Raw genomic sequence first — 16,955 nt, 5'->3', positions numbered from 1 at the left:
AATCTGGGACTGTGTGATTCCCTGCCCTGCCTCAGGATCACACGGGAGTTTGCAAAACAGCTGGGCACAGAATTCTTATCCCTTGGGTCCTGATTCTTTGTGTTGACCGCAGGCTGGCTATGCTAAAAAGGGAGCAAAGCACCCGACTGCTGCACAGTGGGGAGTGCTGCTTGCTCATACAAACAGCCACCGCTTCAAGTAGCCGTGTCATAAAATAATGAAATTGCTCATGGGCTTTGCCACTTAAAGGCAGAGTCCTGAATGTTTTTCATTGTTGCGGGAAAGAAATGTAAGTCCTGGCTGTTAATAGGCTTAGCACGTTAACGACCTAATTGACTCCTGTCTGGTTTGGATTAACTTTTGTGCACAAGGAGTTTAGAAACAAAAAAATTAATCCTCTCTGACACACAGAAGGTCTATTCCTAATGAAATTGTGTGGAAATGATGATCTAGGGGCATGCTTCCAGAGTTTCTCCTGGGAAAAGGTATCTTTACTATGGTACTCACCAATATCGGCAGAGTGAAGGACCGATCAGATTTGTACTAGAGGTTGTTTTTCACTGGCTTGTAATTTGGCTCACCCAGGCTACAACTTGGCAGGAAAGAATGGAGGTTGTAAATACATGGGAAATATTCGCATGCTAGACATTTTAGATACACATCCTGTATTGTGGAACAACATAGACAGAAAAACACATGTCTGTGTAAATACAATATAAAACAAGTATTTTTCAAAGCCACAGAATTGCCATGCTTAGGCATTTTCCAGTCCTTTGCTGTTCTTGTCTTGTCTGAACAGGCAAGAATCACCTCTAAAGATATTTTCTTCTTAAAATTTTGTAATTCAGCGGTACCTGGCATGGTCTGGGGTTATTTGGGATTCAAATAAAATACAAAGCATCAGATGCTGAATTTTTAATGTTAGTTATTGATCATGTCATAAGAATTTAAACAGGGCTAAATTGCTCAATGGCAAATTTCTATTGGCAGCAATGGTCCTGTGATATATGAACTTCATTGATTGTAAAAAAAGATGCATGATGATGTAATGACTTGTGTGAGTATTTGTAGGGGGAGGAGGAAAGCATTTTACGAAAGCAAAATGAACTTAATCAGGAAGTGCCATGTGTCAGCGCTACTGAAGGGGTAGAGAGCACAGCTTTCCAAGGGCATTCCTCTTGGACCCAGAAGTGTGGTACTTCCCTTGCAGACGCCAGCCATAGGAGAGGAAAACTGAGCTGAACAGTTCCTTGGGGCTAGGTAGTGCTAGCAGTCTGGTTTGATAAGTGGTTGTTAAAATCTCTAAAACAACTCCTTTAGTCTAAGTGGCGTAACATGTCCTAAAGCAGTCGAAATTATTTTTAGAGCTGCAGGAGAACTTTGTGGGAGCCAAATTTCTCCTGGAATAATCTGTATAAGAGGATTAATCTGGCTGTAGTCAGGAATGGGAAAGTACTTAGGGTCTTGCATGACTGGATCTTTGAGATTTGAATCTGAAAGTGCCTACTAATGGGTTAAAAAAAAATCCAAGGTCTGTGGATTCAGGACTGATGTTTTAATTCCTTTGTTTAAATTCTGAAGTGCTCCAGCAGCAAAGGACAGATCCCATCACCATGGGCCAGGTGCTATTGTTAGTCATATGATATGTGTATACGTATTATTTTTATCACCTGTCATCCAGCAGAGGAAAGAGTTCAAGTCACAATGCATGTTTCTGCTCAGGCATGAACATGAGCCCCTGTGAGGCAAACAGAAAACCTATTAAAAGGTTTCCAGGTGCATATGCTGTGAGGGGGAAGGAAGGAAAGGTTGAGTTTCATTTGCTCTGAAGCATGGCATCATTAGGAACATGGGAAATAGCTTCACACCAGTGATCTGAAACCCTTCGTTGGTTCTCATCTCTAGACGCTGGGCTGCATCTGGGGTACAAACCTGCTATCACACACTGTTCTCATTTTGAAGAACAAGTTTGACTTTCTTGTCAAAGGTCCTAGGCTAGTGGTCTTTCTGGAGAGAGAATGGAGTCATAGGGAGTTTTGTTTGTAGGTTTTAGTACATATAAATAAGAATTTTTCTACAGATGAGCCAGGTGGGGAGAGAAAGAGATCTCTCTTAATGCATCATACATGACTTTTGCAGTGACCTCAGGTTTGGCCTAGACCTCCATGAACAGACTTCTCTATTTATTTGTGGGGACAAGAGGTAGCTGTGGGGCTAATCTGTGTTTCAGCAGTATCTGTGATTTCCACCATTCTCTGACCCCGTAGGAAGAGCTCATGGCAGAGAGGAAATGGGCAGACCAGAGAGGACTACAGGGGAGCTGTACCATCTCTTTTATTAACCCCTTGTAGCTAAGAATGGGGGTAGCAAACACCTGAGATAGGGCTTCTTTCATTGCCCTGTCTCTCTGTGACCTTGTAATATATACAATAAAGCTGTTTCCATGTGACAATATCCACCACACCCTCAGCTGCAGTAGATGGATATAGTTATGTTAACTATCATGGAACAACAGTAATTTAACTAATTTGCTGAGATCTGGTCACATATTTTGCATGTTTCCTATGCCATCAAAGTCTATGGATGGGAAAAATTTTTCAGTTTTTCTTGGTGAGAGAAAATATCAATGTTAAAGACAGACTCAAACCATGTTATGAAAGCATAGGAATCTCCTCTAACCATGTCATAAAACTTTCTGTTTCTTTGGGAAAAGTAAGTTCTGTTATAACTTTTCCAAAGGTCTCCGATGATGTATTAAAGTCCCCTTACATAGAAGGGATTTGATATAAAATACAGTCCAGGAGCATGAGAGAGAGCAGCTTGTCTTTGGAGGGAAGGTTGTTATTTCATGTTTATGATATAGACCTCATAAATTACTCTTAAATATGGGTTTGCTTTAAACCCTTTTGTCAGTTTAAATGAACCAGTTTTCATTTAATGCAAATGGGCTGCGTGGAGAGAAACATATAGTGAAAAAACAGGAAGATCAACATTTTAATTCGCAAAATAACAATACATTGCTGCTCTGTATAGTTACTTCTCAACCTGTTTTAACAATTGATCAAAGCTGGTAATAATTTAAGTAAGTGCTAGTATGCAGGTATCAAGTGTAGGGAACGCTTTCCCTGAACAGGTATAAATCCTAAACACATGTTACTGCTACGTTGCATTTCCCCATCTTTAATCATTGTCTCTTAGCTGTGTTTTCTCTGCAGGTTTGACTTGGCCTGAAATAGCAGTTGTTATGGCCAAAAAACATGTGCACTAAAAATAGAGAGATGTAATGCAACCTGTATTAGTCCATATTAGGAAGCATCTGTTGAAGAATTAAACCAAGGTTTTCAACAATGGGCTATGCAGAAGATGTAATGTGATTAAGTGTTTGCAAGCATAGAAGTATTCCCTGCATCAGAAATGCAGCACTTTACCCATAAGAGTGTGTCTCACTTGTGTGGATAAATCCCTTGGTTTTTCCAGGTCCCTGGTCTTTCAAACAGGGAGTCTGGATTTTCCCTGTAAGTGTGTGATTGTTTCCTTATGGCTGATAAACAGCACCCTTTTGGAGCAGTCTACCATTCAGAAGTGTCCTTTTCCATCACATGTGGCAAGTGAAGTTTTATTGCCGGTCTGTTCTGGATGAAGCCCTCAGCATGAGGGCAGCATGGATAATGTGGAGCAGGAGGGACTCCAGTTTCTTCTTCCTCGACTGTCAAGGTGCAAAAGAGACCGAAAAAGAGGACATACAAAAACATGTAGCATATGGATTTCTTCCCCTTCCAGAGCAGCTGCACGCAGTAGAGCTGTACTGCTCCTTCACTTGGTTCCTAAAAAATGTAGTGCTAGTTTCCATTGGAACGTAATGAAATCTAAACTGGCAGGTGGTAATGAGTTAGGTTGTCTGGTGTACGCCATCCTTGTCTCAGGATGTTCACGGGTATTCCAGTGGTCGTTCTGGCTAGAAAGGCAGACAGGTGGCTCCAAGGAGATGAAGGTACATCACTTACCTTTTACCTGTCTTTCTTTTTTCCATATTATCATAAATCATAGCTCAGGGTTAGAGCCAAGAGTTGGGAATTGGGACTCTGTTGGCCTCAACTCCTAATGTTGTTTGACCTTTGACCTTCAGCAGATCCCTTGGGATCTTTCTTATAAAAGCTACCAAGTGTTGGGCACCTGCATGTTTGTGTGGCGAAGGTGGGAACACTTTGGGGCAGGTTTTGCCTCTGTTCAAAAGCTCTAAGTTTCCTTGGAGGTAGTTTGTAATTATGAGTGATCAGTCACAGATGTCCCAGACTGTGAACCCAAGACTGAAGGCCCAGAAAATTAGAGGTCATTTAGACTATAACCTCTAACTCTCAAACAGTTTCCTTATTTGCAAATTAGGGCTACCAACTCTGAGCTGGCAGTGGTACCAAGAGCCTTTGGATCTGAAATTTGCTCTATAAACTGCCAGTTTCTTTCTTGGCTGATCTGTTCCCTGTGTAGTTTGACATATCTATATACATTAGGGATTAAAAATAACTATTACACCACTATTTACTTCATTTTGACCTGCTGAGCCAGCACCATTATGGGAGATGAACCTGTATTCTTTACTGGCTTTTGCAAATCACCAGAAGTAAATTGCCTGGCTTTCAAGGAGGTTTGTGCCACCTCTCTCAAGGTATAGGTGTAACGGTGAGGTCAGACTGTAGGTGGGGAGCCCCTGGTTTGGTGGGTCCCTGAGTTCTTCCAACCTCAGCAGAAGCAACTGGAGTTCAGCTGCCAAAGCCCAGGATGGCTTGGTAAGGCTGGCAGTTGTAAAAACATTCTTTGCAAACTAAGCATGTTCGCTAAAGACTCATTAAAATAAAATAAACCTGGAGGCCAACGATGCCATTTTTCACAGTATAACTGCAGCCAAGCATTTTGTAGTCTCTAAAGCCCTGAAGTGGATTAGGACTGTGCTTTGTGATTGGTCTCAGATCTGCTGAGTTTAAATGATCAAAACTGAGGAGTGTGAGTTCAGAGTCTTATGTACATCACTCCTTATCACTTAGACCTAATTATATTTGTGTTACAGGATCTTCTCCCATGGCCCCAAGCAAGTTGGGATCTTTGTGTGTCTGTCACAAACAAAGGAAATCAATTCAGCTTCAGAGAATGTACAGCTAGTAACAGAGCAAATCAAATACAGGATGAGAAACCGAGGCACAGAGGCCAAGAGGGAGTGGCAGAGCAGATATTTCCATTCCCACTTTAACAGTCTTACTATTAAGCCATGCTCACTGTGCCTGTTTTCTGTAACATTAAATTGTCTTCTCTGACTGTCTTACGTCAGTGAGTCCTTGTTTCTAGCTGGATGGAAACCCTACAATGAAGGTGTCCTTTTAAAAGGAGATGAGTGCACATTGTTCAGGAAGTGGCAATCTTTGAAATTCTGCTGACAAATTGAACCAGTTAGCAGACAGAGATCATAGTGTGTATCCTGTGCTGTCTTACAGGCCTGACGTTAAAGACACAGTCCTGATGCGATATGTTGACGACTGAGTATGTTTTGCAGAAGAATAAGGTTTTAACTGATGTGTCCAAGCCACAGACTAACTTGGATAACAATCCTTGCAATAAAAACTCTGTGGTGTTTTGAGATGCAGCACAGAGTTCATGACTTCTGTCTCAAATTCTTGTTTGCTGCTGTGCCAGACAAATAGTCATGAACTTGTGATTTGGTATGAAAGTGTCTGTTAAAAAAAAAAAGCAACCAAAAACCCCCACCAAACCAAACCAAACCAAATTAAAAAAACCCAACAACAAACAAACAAAACCCCAGACATTTTTGGGAGGTGGATTAGGGAGCAATTGCAATTGATTGCAAAAAATGCAATGATTTTTCCTACCGGTTGATGCATGATTTTGTCTGCCATTCTAGTCAGAAAGAAATTGGGGGTGATGATAACCATTTTGTAGGACAAGGCATTAAAAATGAGAGGACAGGTCTCAGTCTGTAATCAGCTGTGATTTGAATGAGCAACCATTTTTAATCCCTGAACTTTGGACTACCCACTGGCATCAGCTAGCTGTGGTAAATCTGAAATCCCAAGCTTTTAATGGAGGTATAAAAGACCAGTGCACAGTGATAATTTTGTGCTGTATCCTGACAGAGGTGACGCGGGCTCCATGTTCCCATGGCTGGAAATAGATTGGGGAGTGCTGGCTGTGGCAGCAACTCCAATAGTGTCTGTTCTTCTTAGTTTCCTTCTTCAGTCCTTGCTTGTGTCTGCTGTGAGGTGGATGCCACAGGAAAGGTGTCAGGGAAGCAACTGTGTGGAGCAAGGCCCCTGGAGCTGAAGTGTGGTTTCTTTTTTTTTTTTTTTTTCCCTTCAGGAAATCAGTGTTTTGAAAAGAACCTCCCTGTTGTTGTATGGATGAAAACTGCAGCTGCAAGGTAACCAATGCACAGAGCTTTGGATGTAAAGCCCACAGGAGGCAGTGAAGGGATGTTTCATGAATTTTGAACTGGCCCCCTTTATGTGCCTGTGGTGATCTCACAGCTCTGAGCTGTCCCGTGATCTGTGGTTGCTCTTTTAGCTCAGGCTGTGTTAGCACATATTCTTCAGTGGGCTGACTTCTGCAGCAAATGTTGTGTCATCCTGGAGTCTCAGATCTCTAAGCCTGTTCAGATTTGTCTTGCTTCTAACCATGAGCGACTTGATCCCCAGGCTGAGCAAACAAGGTTGCTGACTTGTGCAGCTTGTGGGCATCCACCGTGGTGATGCTGTGCAGTCAGTCTTTTGAAGAAGCTGTTCAATAAACGGTTTGGAAGCAGCTCTGCTGTCAGATCCAAACATGAGGAGTAGATTGATTTAACTGTAGCATATTTCTCTTGATGTGTTTTTTAAATAATAAACAGTCTTCTCTGTGTTTCAACCCACCACCCCTTGATCTTAATTCAAACTAAGAAGGAACTCTGCCTGTATTCTGTTTAGGTTTTGCTTTTGCTCTGGTCCTGGGATGTCAATGCTGCTGCTGACTTCCACTTTCTGTTTCACTTCTTTCCTGGGCTCCACCTTACACCTTGCCTTCTTGATTTGAAATGGAATCAAGTCATTATGCTAGATTTGAAAATTTCTGTGAAATTAGTGCAGTGCCTAGATTAAATAGCAATGCCCAAGAGACACAGATGCAGTATAATGATCTTTTAAACACAGAATTGATAGCCTTTTGAGAGGTGTTTGTATCCTACGACTGGTACTAGAGAAACTTTGTGGCATCCTGTCCCTCTGATAATTCAGCAAACTTGCCCTACCTCTGACTGACATATGGTTTTAGGTTAACTAGTAAGCATATACCTCAAGAACTTCCTTTCTTTAATTTGTAGGCTTGGTTTGTGTGCAGGATCTCCTTTTTCTTTCTCTCTGTTTTGCTTTGGAGAGGTGATGATTTTTACTTTTAAGTGAAACTAATAAAACCCGCCTAATGTGAGTACCAGTGAAAGATTCTCTAGAAATTCCTGGGGCATAGGGAGAACTGTTTGCCTGACTTGCATACTCTCTTCTCCTTTTTATGCTGCTGAAGTAAGAGCATAAAGGAAAACAGAGCTAGCTCTCCATGTGTGAGGGTATATAGAGATGTTAAAGGGGTCATGGGTGGAGGGAAGTCAGCAGAGGGCTTCCTGAGGAAGAACTGGAGAGGATTTTTAAGGCAGCAATAGAAAAGAGCTTCTAGGGAGAAATCTGGCCTTGCAGAAAGGACTCTGCAATTTTACTTTTATTTGTGGCTTTTGTTGAACTGCATCCAGAAACTTTCAGTAGGTTTAACTAGAAAGAGGTAGCTAAAATTACAAAGGGAAAGATTAGGGAGAAAAAAAGTGGAAGGCTATAGGAGAAGAGGTTGCTTCTCAGATAAGTCTGGGAAATACTGTTGGAAGAGAGGTAGGAGGAGCAGGAAGGGACTCTGCAGTTACAGCAAGAATGTGCCAAAAACCAGACAGGGCTTTTGGTGTGTAATAGGAAAAGGTCATTTGGGGCGGTTGCTTTGGAATTGTACATCTGTTGGGTTGCCATAAAAAGCACTGAACATAAGGAGTTTTCTACTGGGGCTTCAGAAGAGCTCTGTTGTTCTTCTGATCGCAGTAGGGACTATGGTTTTTTGCCGTTCTGAGGTAGATTTCAAAGACTGCTGGACTGCAGAATGTGATATGATCATGCTGCTTTGCAGGTGACTAGCCGAGGAAAGGTAAGACCCTGTAAATAAAAGCCAACTAAAGAGCTTGTGCAATGTTACATCCATTTTATACCGAGGAGCTGGGAGTATATCGCCCTTCTCCCATCACCTAACAGTCCTGAATTTTGTGGAATTTTTGGCCAGATAGACTGTGTAACACTTTGTCAAAGTGACTGGCAAAAGAATAATGTCCCTTGTGCGTAGTCACCCGCAGCATATATGTGCTGTGGTGTAGATTGACTGTTTCAGCTCATATTTCACATGAAATTCTCTGACCTCTTAAGCGGGGAACACCTGACTCCTAAAATAGCGTGCAGTTTGGTTATGTACGCTCCCCGCAATGTAAACTCCTCTGACAGGCTCCTGCCCATGTTTTATGGCCTCTTATGCCTTCATACTAACACTTAACATCTGCACCACAAAATTTGTAACATCAATTTGTTCAAATAAAGAATCCACCAAGCATTTAATCCTCGTTTTAATGGCTGATGTTTATTTTAGTTTGGGGTTTCATGTACTCTTGGAGGGATTCTCTTCCCATAGTCCATAAATCATGCGGGGCAGGAGTGAGACTTCTCTGTACTGGCTTGTTTCTGAAGTGAGGCTCTAGAGATGGGGTTTTTTTGATACCTCCATAAAGTTGACTCACCTCAGGTATGAGTTGCAGATGGGTTTAATGAGGATTTTTACTATTGGTTTTGGATCTTTTTCTCCTCTTCACCGAATGTCTGCGATATGGGATGTGTGTATTTCTTTTGTTCCGTTTGTGATGGTTCACCCATGCAAATGGTAGTTGTGTTTTCTCCATGTGCCTGATTATGCTCGAAAATTGTTTGCATGTGTGGTAGGCAGGAAGATGCAAATGGAGACCACTCTGAAAGTAGCCCTCTGCAAGGACAAAAAGGACAGAAAGAATAAAGAAAAGTTACCCTATAGGGGAGCTACAAACTTTAAAAGGGAAAGAAAAAAAGACACACACACACTCACTCGTCTGTTCAAGTAGTTTGTGTTGCTTTGCCTTACCTCTTCTGTAGTGTGTCATCGGTGACCACCTGAGCTCTTTGTAGGCTCCCTTGAGTCCATTACATGTTGCCTGTTTTAAGTGCTTGGTAAGCTTACACCTGGACAATGTGAAGGAGAGGATGAGAGTAAGAGCCCAGATCCTCTAAGTTAGGTCACTTTGGCTGTGTTTCTAGGCAGGCCTGTGGGGTGGCAGTTTTCTGCACACAACCTCTAATCCCTACCACCCAGTGGAAAGCAGCCAATCCACAGCTTCAAGTAAAACTCATGGCGGAATGGGGGCCAGAGGCTTTGTGTGAACCAAGACTACCCAGCGATTTGCCAGGAGTCCCTTTACGCTGCTGCTCTCCAGAAATCACACCTTTCAGAGTTTTGTACAGCTGCCTTCTGCAAAGAGGTGCCGAGTGGAATCGGCAAAGCCTCGCCAATTCCTTCATCTGCCTCTGGAGGAGGGACTATGCCAGGCAATCCCATGGCAAATGACCATGGCATGACCTCTTCTCCCTGGAGTGCAAGCTACAGTCTAGCATAGTGGGTTCCTCCTCTGACACAAGTGGCTTCTTTTCCACCAAAAAGGAGCTTTTTGAAGTGAAGACCCAGAGTACTCTGAATTTATTTTCTTCCACCTAAGCCTTTTTACACAGCTCATTCAATGCCAGGCCCAGACTTACTTGAGTCTAGGCCTAGCCCCCCATAAGAGCAACTTCTCTATAGGTCGGAGATTTACACCAGCTGAAAACTTTTAATTTATTAGGGAATTACCAAAATAAGAATTTGATGGGAAGTGCTGTTACTTCCAGGAAGGTTCTGATTGCTAGCAGCAAGACCCAAAATGTCAATGTTCTTACTGGAATAATTTGCCTTCTCTTCCTTTTTCTCTGCTTTCTCCCCTGGTATTTAAATTATAACCTTGAAAGTACTGCAGCTGAAGATGCGTGGCTATGCAGAGGGAGGGATGGGTGGATGAATGGAATGAAATGAATAACAAACAAACAAACGTGGGAGCTTTTTCACAGAATTTTAGTGAAGTCATCTCCATTTCATAGTTGGCAAATCAAAGGTGCGTTCATCTTTCCTTCTTTCTGGTATAGTCACTCCATTTTATTTTATTGCCTTTCTAAAGCACTTAGAAACATAAGGACCCCTGCTCTGTGGCAGCTTTGTCATGATTGTGCACTTTTCTGTAGCTGTCCTGCAGTCCACGTGAAATCAAGCCTTGAAACTTGGTTATTTTCATCTTCGCTGCTGGCATGTAGCTTCCATTATTTATGAGCACCCCAAGTTTTCAATTTTTGCTTGTCCATGGGCTCCTGTCTGTCTTTTTAGACCCAGGGGGATATTTCCAAACTCTTTTAAAGAAGATTCACATCAAATTTCATGGTTGTTTTCTCAGTTTAAAATATGCACCAAGTGTTGACAGTTGATGCCTTGGGCAGAAGAGCATGTACAGAGCTATACTGGATGACTGTTAGACAACTCAGAATAGGGATATGGGATGGACATGTGCAAATGTGCATATTGACAAGACAGAAAATATATGAATGAGCAGAAGGCAGGGAGTCCATTTCAGGTGGGCTTTGGGGGGCTTACAGCTGATGGAGTTTATCACCCTGAATACAAGAGGGTCAGTCAAAGAAAAATGATGATCTGGATGTGAGTGCATTTACCAGCCTGGGAAAGAAGGGAAATTCAAGCTGAATTATGTAAGGGAGCTGGTAAACAGGCTGTGGAAAAACAGGATCAGTGAACCCTAACTCATATCTGCCTGCTGCAGAATGGTGCTTTGCTAAGAGAGGGTCTCAAGTTAAATCTACAGAAAATTAAAAAGTTATTCTCTGCTCTCGGAAATGAGCCGCATGTGTAGTGTGGCATAAGAGGTTTCTGTCTGATTATCCATTATGGTCTATCCCATGTCACTTTTGCATTGAATGTTGTGTTTATGCTGTTTCAGGACCTGTTGTGTGGTGTTCTCCCTTTTTCATCAGAAGAAATCAGCATTAATACCACTGTCAGTATCTTATGCATAGTATATTGCAGGCTGAGCAGTAAGCAAATGTAATTTCAGTGAATCTCGGCAGTTTGTTTCTTATTGCAAAATAAATTTGTTTTGATGACTTCATTTGCTTTTCTTTCATTTTACAATTGAAAACATGAATACATTTTTTGTGACTGCAACGAAGTGAGTAGATTCAATTTCAGATCTGAACTTAGTTTCTCCTTTGTTCGTGCCTCAGCTGCTTTGCAGATCTGCCTTTGAGCTGTGAAACACATTTCACCTTTCAGTTTAGAAGAGGACGAATTACTAATACATTAGTCCCTTAGTTTAGAGGAAGGGAGGTTTTACTTCTGTGTTTTAATTTTTTTGTTAATGGTAGCTGACCACTGCTTCACTTTCTAGTCCTTAGAATGGGTCCTTTTCACAGGTTCTTGTAACTTAAGTTCATTAAGGATCAGCTGGTCTAGGGAGTCCCCTGCTTTTGGTACACATACCACAGTAAAGAGGCATGTGAGCTCTGCACGTAGGTGGCCGGTGACTGCAGCTGCTGGTGCTGGCGCTCATGCCAATAGCAATAAATGAGCAAAGAAAGCTTGAGAAGGTCTTATCTAGCCTGACCTTCTGCATTTCTGGGTTTCATCCAGAGACTTCTGCAGTTGGCCAATAATGCATGTTCCAAAACAATCTGACTTAATATAAAATTTTTGACATTCTATCTTGTGTTCTGTTACATTGCTCTAGTAATGCTGGTAGCAAGTAAAAATGCAACTGATGGAAATATTGACTCCAGGAATATCTTACAACTTCCCTGGCTAAGGAGAACCTGCAGATTCTAGAGTGTACGTTGCATCCCAAAGCACGGTCTCCTATCCTAAAGTTTTCTTCAACAGATTTTTCCTTAATTAGCACTTGTTCCATTATAGTGGAATGTTACTCCTTTCATAAGCCAGATTTCCCATTTCCGAAATTTTTGCAAGAGCATGACTTCTTGGTTTGAATTACAGTTAATCTTTTACTTTTCTGGACTTCTCTTTTCCCATCCTCTTTCCTATTTGCATGTGATCTGGTGGTCTCATATCAATCTGCACACAGAGGTACAGATGTACTTGCAATGGAACCTCTTGATTGCTTCTTTTAATCAGCAAAGAACACTTTAATTAAAGGTCATTGCAATCTGAATGTGCACAAGAATGTTTGTTGAAAAGAGTATAGATGTTTTATTATGATCTGCCAGCCTTAATAAGTATTTTGACTTTTAGAAAAGAAGAGACAAAAGAAAATGAAATCAACCAGTGACTGGAGGGAGAGAAGAAATGCTATTCGACTTACCAACGAGTACACAGTAGAAACTCTGGTAGTGGCAGATGCTGATATGGTCCAATACCATGGTGCAGAGGCTGCCCAAAGATTCATCCTCACAGTTATGAATATGGTAAGTAGGCACTTTACTCTCAAAAGAAGAAGCAAGAGTAAACGGGTCATATCCAGGGTAGGTTAAAGCTGGCTTCCTTGACAGCTGAAATGGGTAACTGTTTTGACCTTGAGGTATGAGGAAAGGTTTTGGTTTTCTTGTGTTATGTGCCTCTTTTCCCCCGTCTGTGTGATTCCCTGTATTTGCCTAAGGACATCACAATAAAAAACTTTTTTGAAACTGAAATTGCAAGTTTTCAGTTACAAAATATTCCGTAATTGTTCAGGAGTGGTGTTTTCTACCATGTTTTTTGTTCTGCTGTGGTTTACCTTGGAACAGAGTATCCCAGAGTGGATAGATGGTCTTGTCTGACATGATGTTTCTTAGGTTCCTGAAGATTTCCATGGCACACCTGTTTCATAAGAGATCTTTCTCTGTGGGTCATTGTCATAGCGGGCAGTCAAAGTGTTATTGAAGACAGCAGTCATATTGCTTTCCAGCAGAAAACCTGGCTTTACGTCAGTTAGAAACACTGATTGTGTTTATCTCTGATTTTTACATAATGAAAATGGCTGCCTCCCTTGCTGTAGGAAACATGGCAAACTTATCACCAAACTGCCAGCTGATCCCATTCTCTTTACCCCAGGACCTCTTGTGCTACATGAAGTGGTGCTGATCATACCTGTGAATAGTTGATGGAGTTGGGTTTTAGAAGCATTCTAGAAATTCTGCAGAGAATCTGCCAGGAGTGAGGAGAGCCTTTTGAAGTTGCAAGCTCATATGAAATGCAGGTGTTAATTTGTTAGCTGTCCTAGTAGTTAAGCCTTCCGTCTCAGTTGATAAGGGAACACAAAGCCTCTCACAATGAATGCTCACTCACTCACTTGTTGGCAGTGCCAATAAAGAGATAATGGCTAAATTGGATGTGGACACTGAAAACTCTGCTCAGAGACGGCAGGGGTCCTTCCAGAGGCATTTGCACAAGGAAGTCTTGGAGGAAGCTTGTATTCCTCTGCCCCTGCTATTGTAACATCCAGGAACCGTTCATTCTCCTGACTACTTCTCTGTTGTTGTTCATGAGGAGCAAATTGGCTTGGAAAAAAATAACAGTTCTTAATAGTAATTGACTGGTCATGCTTCCCAGTGAAGAGCTGAGTGATGGATGATCAGTGCATAGTCCGGCTATGGGACAACAGCTCTTTAAGAGGTCTTGTATTCCTTTATCAAGTAGTGGTGTGAGGGAGCTCTCCTGTAGTGAAATGCTTTGCTGATTAAGCAGGGAGTTTGTTTAACTAGTCTTTTCTGTTAACAAGCTGCTTTTCTGTGTCCCTTCCTCTACCTTTTATTTCGCCTTCTAGCATGCTGTGACAATAGTCACTTAATAGGGCTTCATTGTGTCTCTACATTTCTTTGGATTGGTTTGTAGGAAATGTCTTCTTGCAACAAAGCCATTCATGTCACCATCACTTCAGGGTCTACTTACTGGCTTTCTTGCGTTAAGGATGTGTTTGCTGGGGGCACAAGAGCCTTATTCTTCTCAAAGCCACGGTCCTCTAACTTTTAAATTCACATACCAGTCTTGCAGTGAGCAGGCAGAACATAAGTTTGGCTCTGAACAAATCTGCTTCTCAAGTCACTTTTTGAACTAACAGAAATGCACATTCAGATGTAACGTATATGTCAAGGCTGAGTTTCTTCCTTATGTCAGATGCTTGGGACCTCGAGAGGGGTGATGGATGCTTTTTGTTTGCAGTGGCAGCCCAGGGGTATTCCTAAAATCTGTTCTGCACTGATTCATCAGTGAGATAATAAAAATCTGCCATTGTGCCCCACAGTTCTGCTGGGGCTGGGACAGGGTGTTATGGCTGTGAGACCTTTAAAAACATGTGTCTAATCATCTGTCTTGATGATCCTCGTGCCAAAAGGTCAATTATTTCAGTGTAGCCATTAGTGCATCTCTATGTCGTGTAGCTTTATCAGCCTGTGAAGATTGTTAGGGTTGAGTACACTGATAGACCAAGTCCTAAACAAAAGATGGCTGTGAATACTGTTGTCTGTCCAGGCTGAGGAGTACTGCAGGACATCTCAGCAACATCAGCTTGCCAGGTGTGGAGAGGTGCTGATAGATGGGTTGGGTTCTCTAAACCCATTTACTAAACAAATATTGAAGCTTAGTTTCCAATGGATTTGGCTGATGGACTTTTAAGCTAGGTTCTGATGCTGTAGTGTGAGCTCACCCCTTTATTAGACACTAGAGAGTGCACATGGAAGACGACTCTTGGCTGAGGAACACATTTATCTGACATCTCCTAAGGTGCAAAGTCTAGCTGAAATGCTTCCCACTGTTAAGTCATTGCTGCTAGGGGCTCACTCGTGGTTTTTTCTGATGTCTGATAGGATTTGAATTTATGTTTCAGCTTTTCAGCCTTCAGAGGAGCACCGACAGAGTCTCTCTCCTTTGGCCACCTACATTCCCACACTTGTAGGAACATAGTATCTTTCATGCCTCTGCCTCCCTGAGGAAACTGGTTGTGAGTGACTGGCAAGATCAGAAGATGCTGAGGAATAATAATAGGCAAACACATAGATGGCATCATTGCATAAATCCTTTATTCAGAGGCTATAAAACAAGGTGAAATCCAAGGAAATCAAAGGGGATTTTAACATTCCATTGAATGCTGATCTTCATCCCAGCAAAAGAGGCTGAAGAATAATTCAGAAAATACATTTCAGGAAGAGAGCTAGGATAGTTATGTGGTTTAGGTAGGCCTTAGCCGAACTCTTCACTCAGCCACACTCTTTGGGTAGTGCCTGAACCAGCCACGGTGAATCTTTGTGTGGTAGTTTCTCACCTGTAAAACTGTGGTATGAGGAACAGCACAAGCCTAAGTCCTTAGAGCAACATCTGTTACATCCTTCTCTTGTGCAGGATCAGTTGTGCTCTATGTAACCACGCAAAAGAAGGCCTCCTGGCTGCTTGGGATCTTTGTTTCCTGCCTGCCTCGATACCACTTCTGTCAGCCTTCTGTGACTGTTAGTTGGGGGACAGGATTTGCCCCATGATATTAGGCAGTGCTTATTCAGCTACACTGCAGGATGGCGGGCTGCCTCTAAAAGAAACCAGAATGTTAATTTTGGCTTGGATGCTTGCATGTAAGCAAATAGAACATTACTGGTCAGGGGTATATTAACTTAACTCCTCTCTGTAAGCCATTACGTTTACTGTCAAACCACAAAACAAGCATTAAGAGTCTTATTAATGCATTTTATATTTATAGACATTTTAAATAAAGTGATCTGCCTTAAAGTATTTAATATCTTTTTATGTTACAAGAATTTCTGAAGGGAAAAAAGTCAGCATTACAAAATACTGTTTTATTGCTCCTTTGGTAAATGAGAATCTTAGGGAAAAAAACTTCACCACCCTCCTCTAGAATAACAGCTAACACACACAGCAAACCCCTTTTGCAACCCAGAAATAACAGGTAGTACTTCACATAGCAAATGATACGTTTTTAATGATACTCTGTAGTTCTGACCATCCCCCTGAACAGAGAATAGATTCACATTAAAGGTACTTGTTTTTTCTGAATGTCATTGTAGAGGTGCAAGCTCTTCCATTTACTAAACTAATATCTGAAGTTGTAAGACAGATTTTTCCAAGATCGTAGAATAATTTTGCTCTAAGGTATTCTGTAATGTATGAGTGGGAAGAAGCATGGCTCCAGGGCTCTGAGTTGACTTTTTTAAGTCACCTCTAGAATGAAACCTTTTCTTGTTTTCTGGCAAGGTATTTGATTCAGCACGATTTTCCTAATGGGAGATTCCTGATGGCTTTGTGATAACGTTAAAAAAAAAAAAATAAACTGATGAAGAAGTTGTCAAATGCCACCATATACGTCTGCAGCCTTAGCGAGGCAGTGAGTTTATGGGCATGCTGGATGTAAGGACATGGACAGGGAGAGATATCAGCAGAATTATAGAAATGCAAAACCAGCTACTTAAATATAGGTGCTGATTTATTTTTCTAAGTTAAACTCCCTTGTTATTGAGCTTTTGCCTGGTGTTGCAGTGTTTGCATTTCAGTTCTTGTCTCCCCTTTGCATCCTTTGGCTTGAGTGCATCTCCCATTCATATGCTTCTTCAGTAGCTGCCAGTGTTTAGAGCTTCCTCTAAATTCCAAAACAAAGTGTCTTTGTGGTAAAACATGCTTATTTTGCTGACCCGTTCTGTTAGTCTGCATCTGGCAACTACAATTTCTCATTGCATTTCATCTATGTGGAGGCTGTTTGGATGGATGTTCTGTTTCTTATAAAGTCCTGTGTT

At 41.7% G+C, this 16,955-nt stretch overlaps 1 protein-coding gene across 1 annotated transcript in view; it reads left to right on the top strand.

Annotated features, from left to right (window-relative positions):
* Positions 1-16,955, top strand: part of ADAMTS17 (ADAM metallopeptidase with thrombospondin type 1 motif 17) — a 193,141-nt gene that overhangs the window by 15,305 nt on the left and 160,881 nt on the right. Inside the window, exon 4 of the mRNA XM_050903173.1 lies at positions 12,478-12,650. Within this exon, the coding sequence (XP_050759130.1) occupies positions 12,478-12,650 (173 nt within the window). The remainder of the gene's footprint in view (positions 1-12,477; positions 12,651-16,955) is intronic.

Source organism: Gymnogyps californianus, chromosome 11, assembly GCF_018139145.2.
Source record: "Gymnogyps californianus isolate 813 chromosome 11, ASM1813914v2, whole genome shotgun sequence".
Lineage (NCBI taxonomy): Eukaryota > Metazoa > Chordata > Aves > Accipitriformes > Cathartidae > Gymnogyps > Gymnogyps californianus.
Note: the sequence above shows the minus strand (reverse complement) of the source record. Positions and strands in the feature narration are given on the sequence as shown.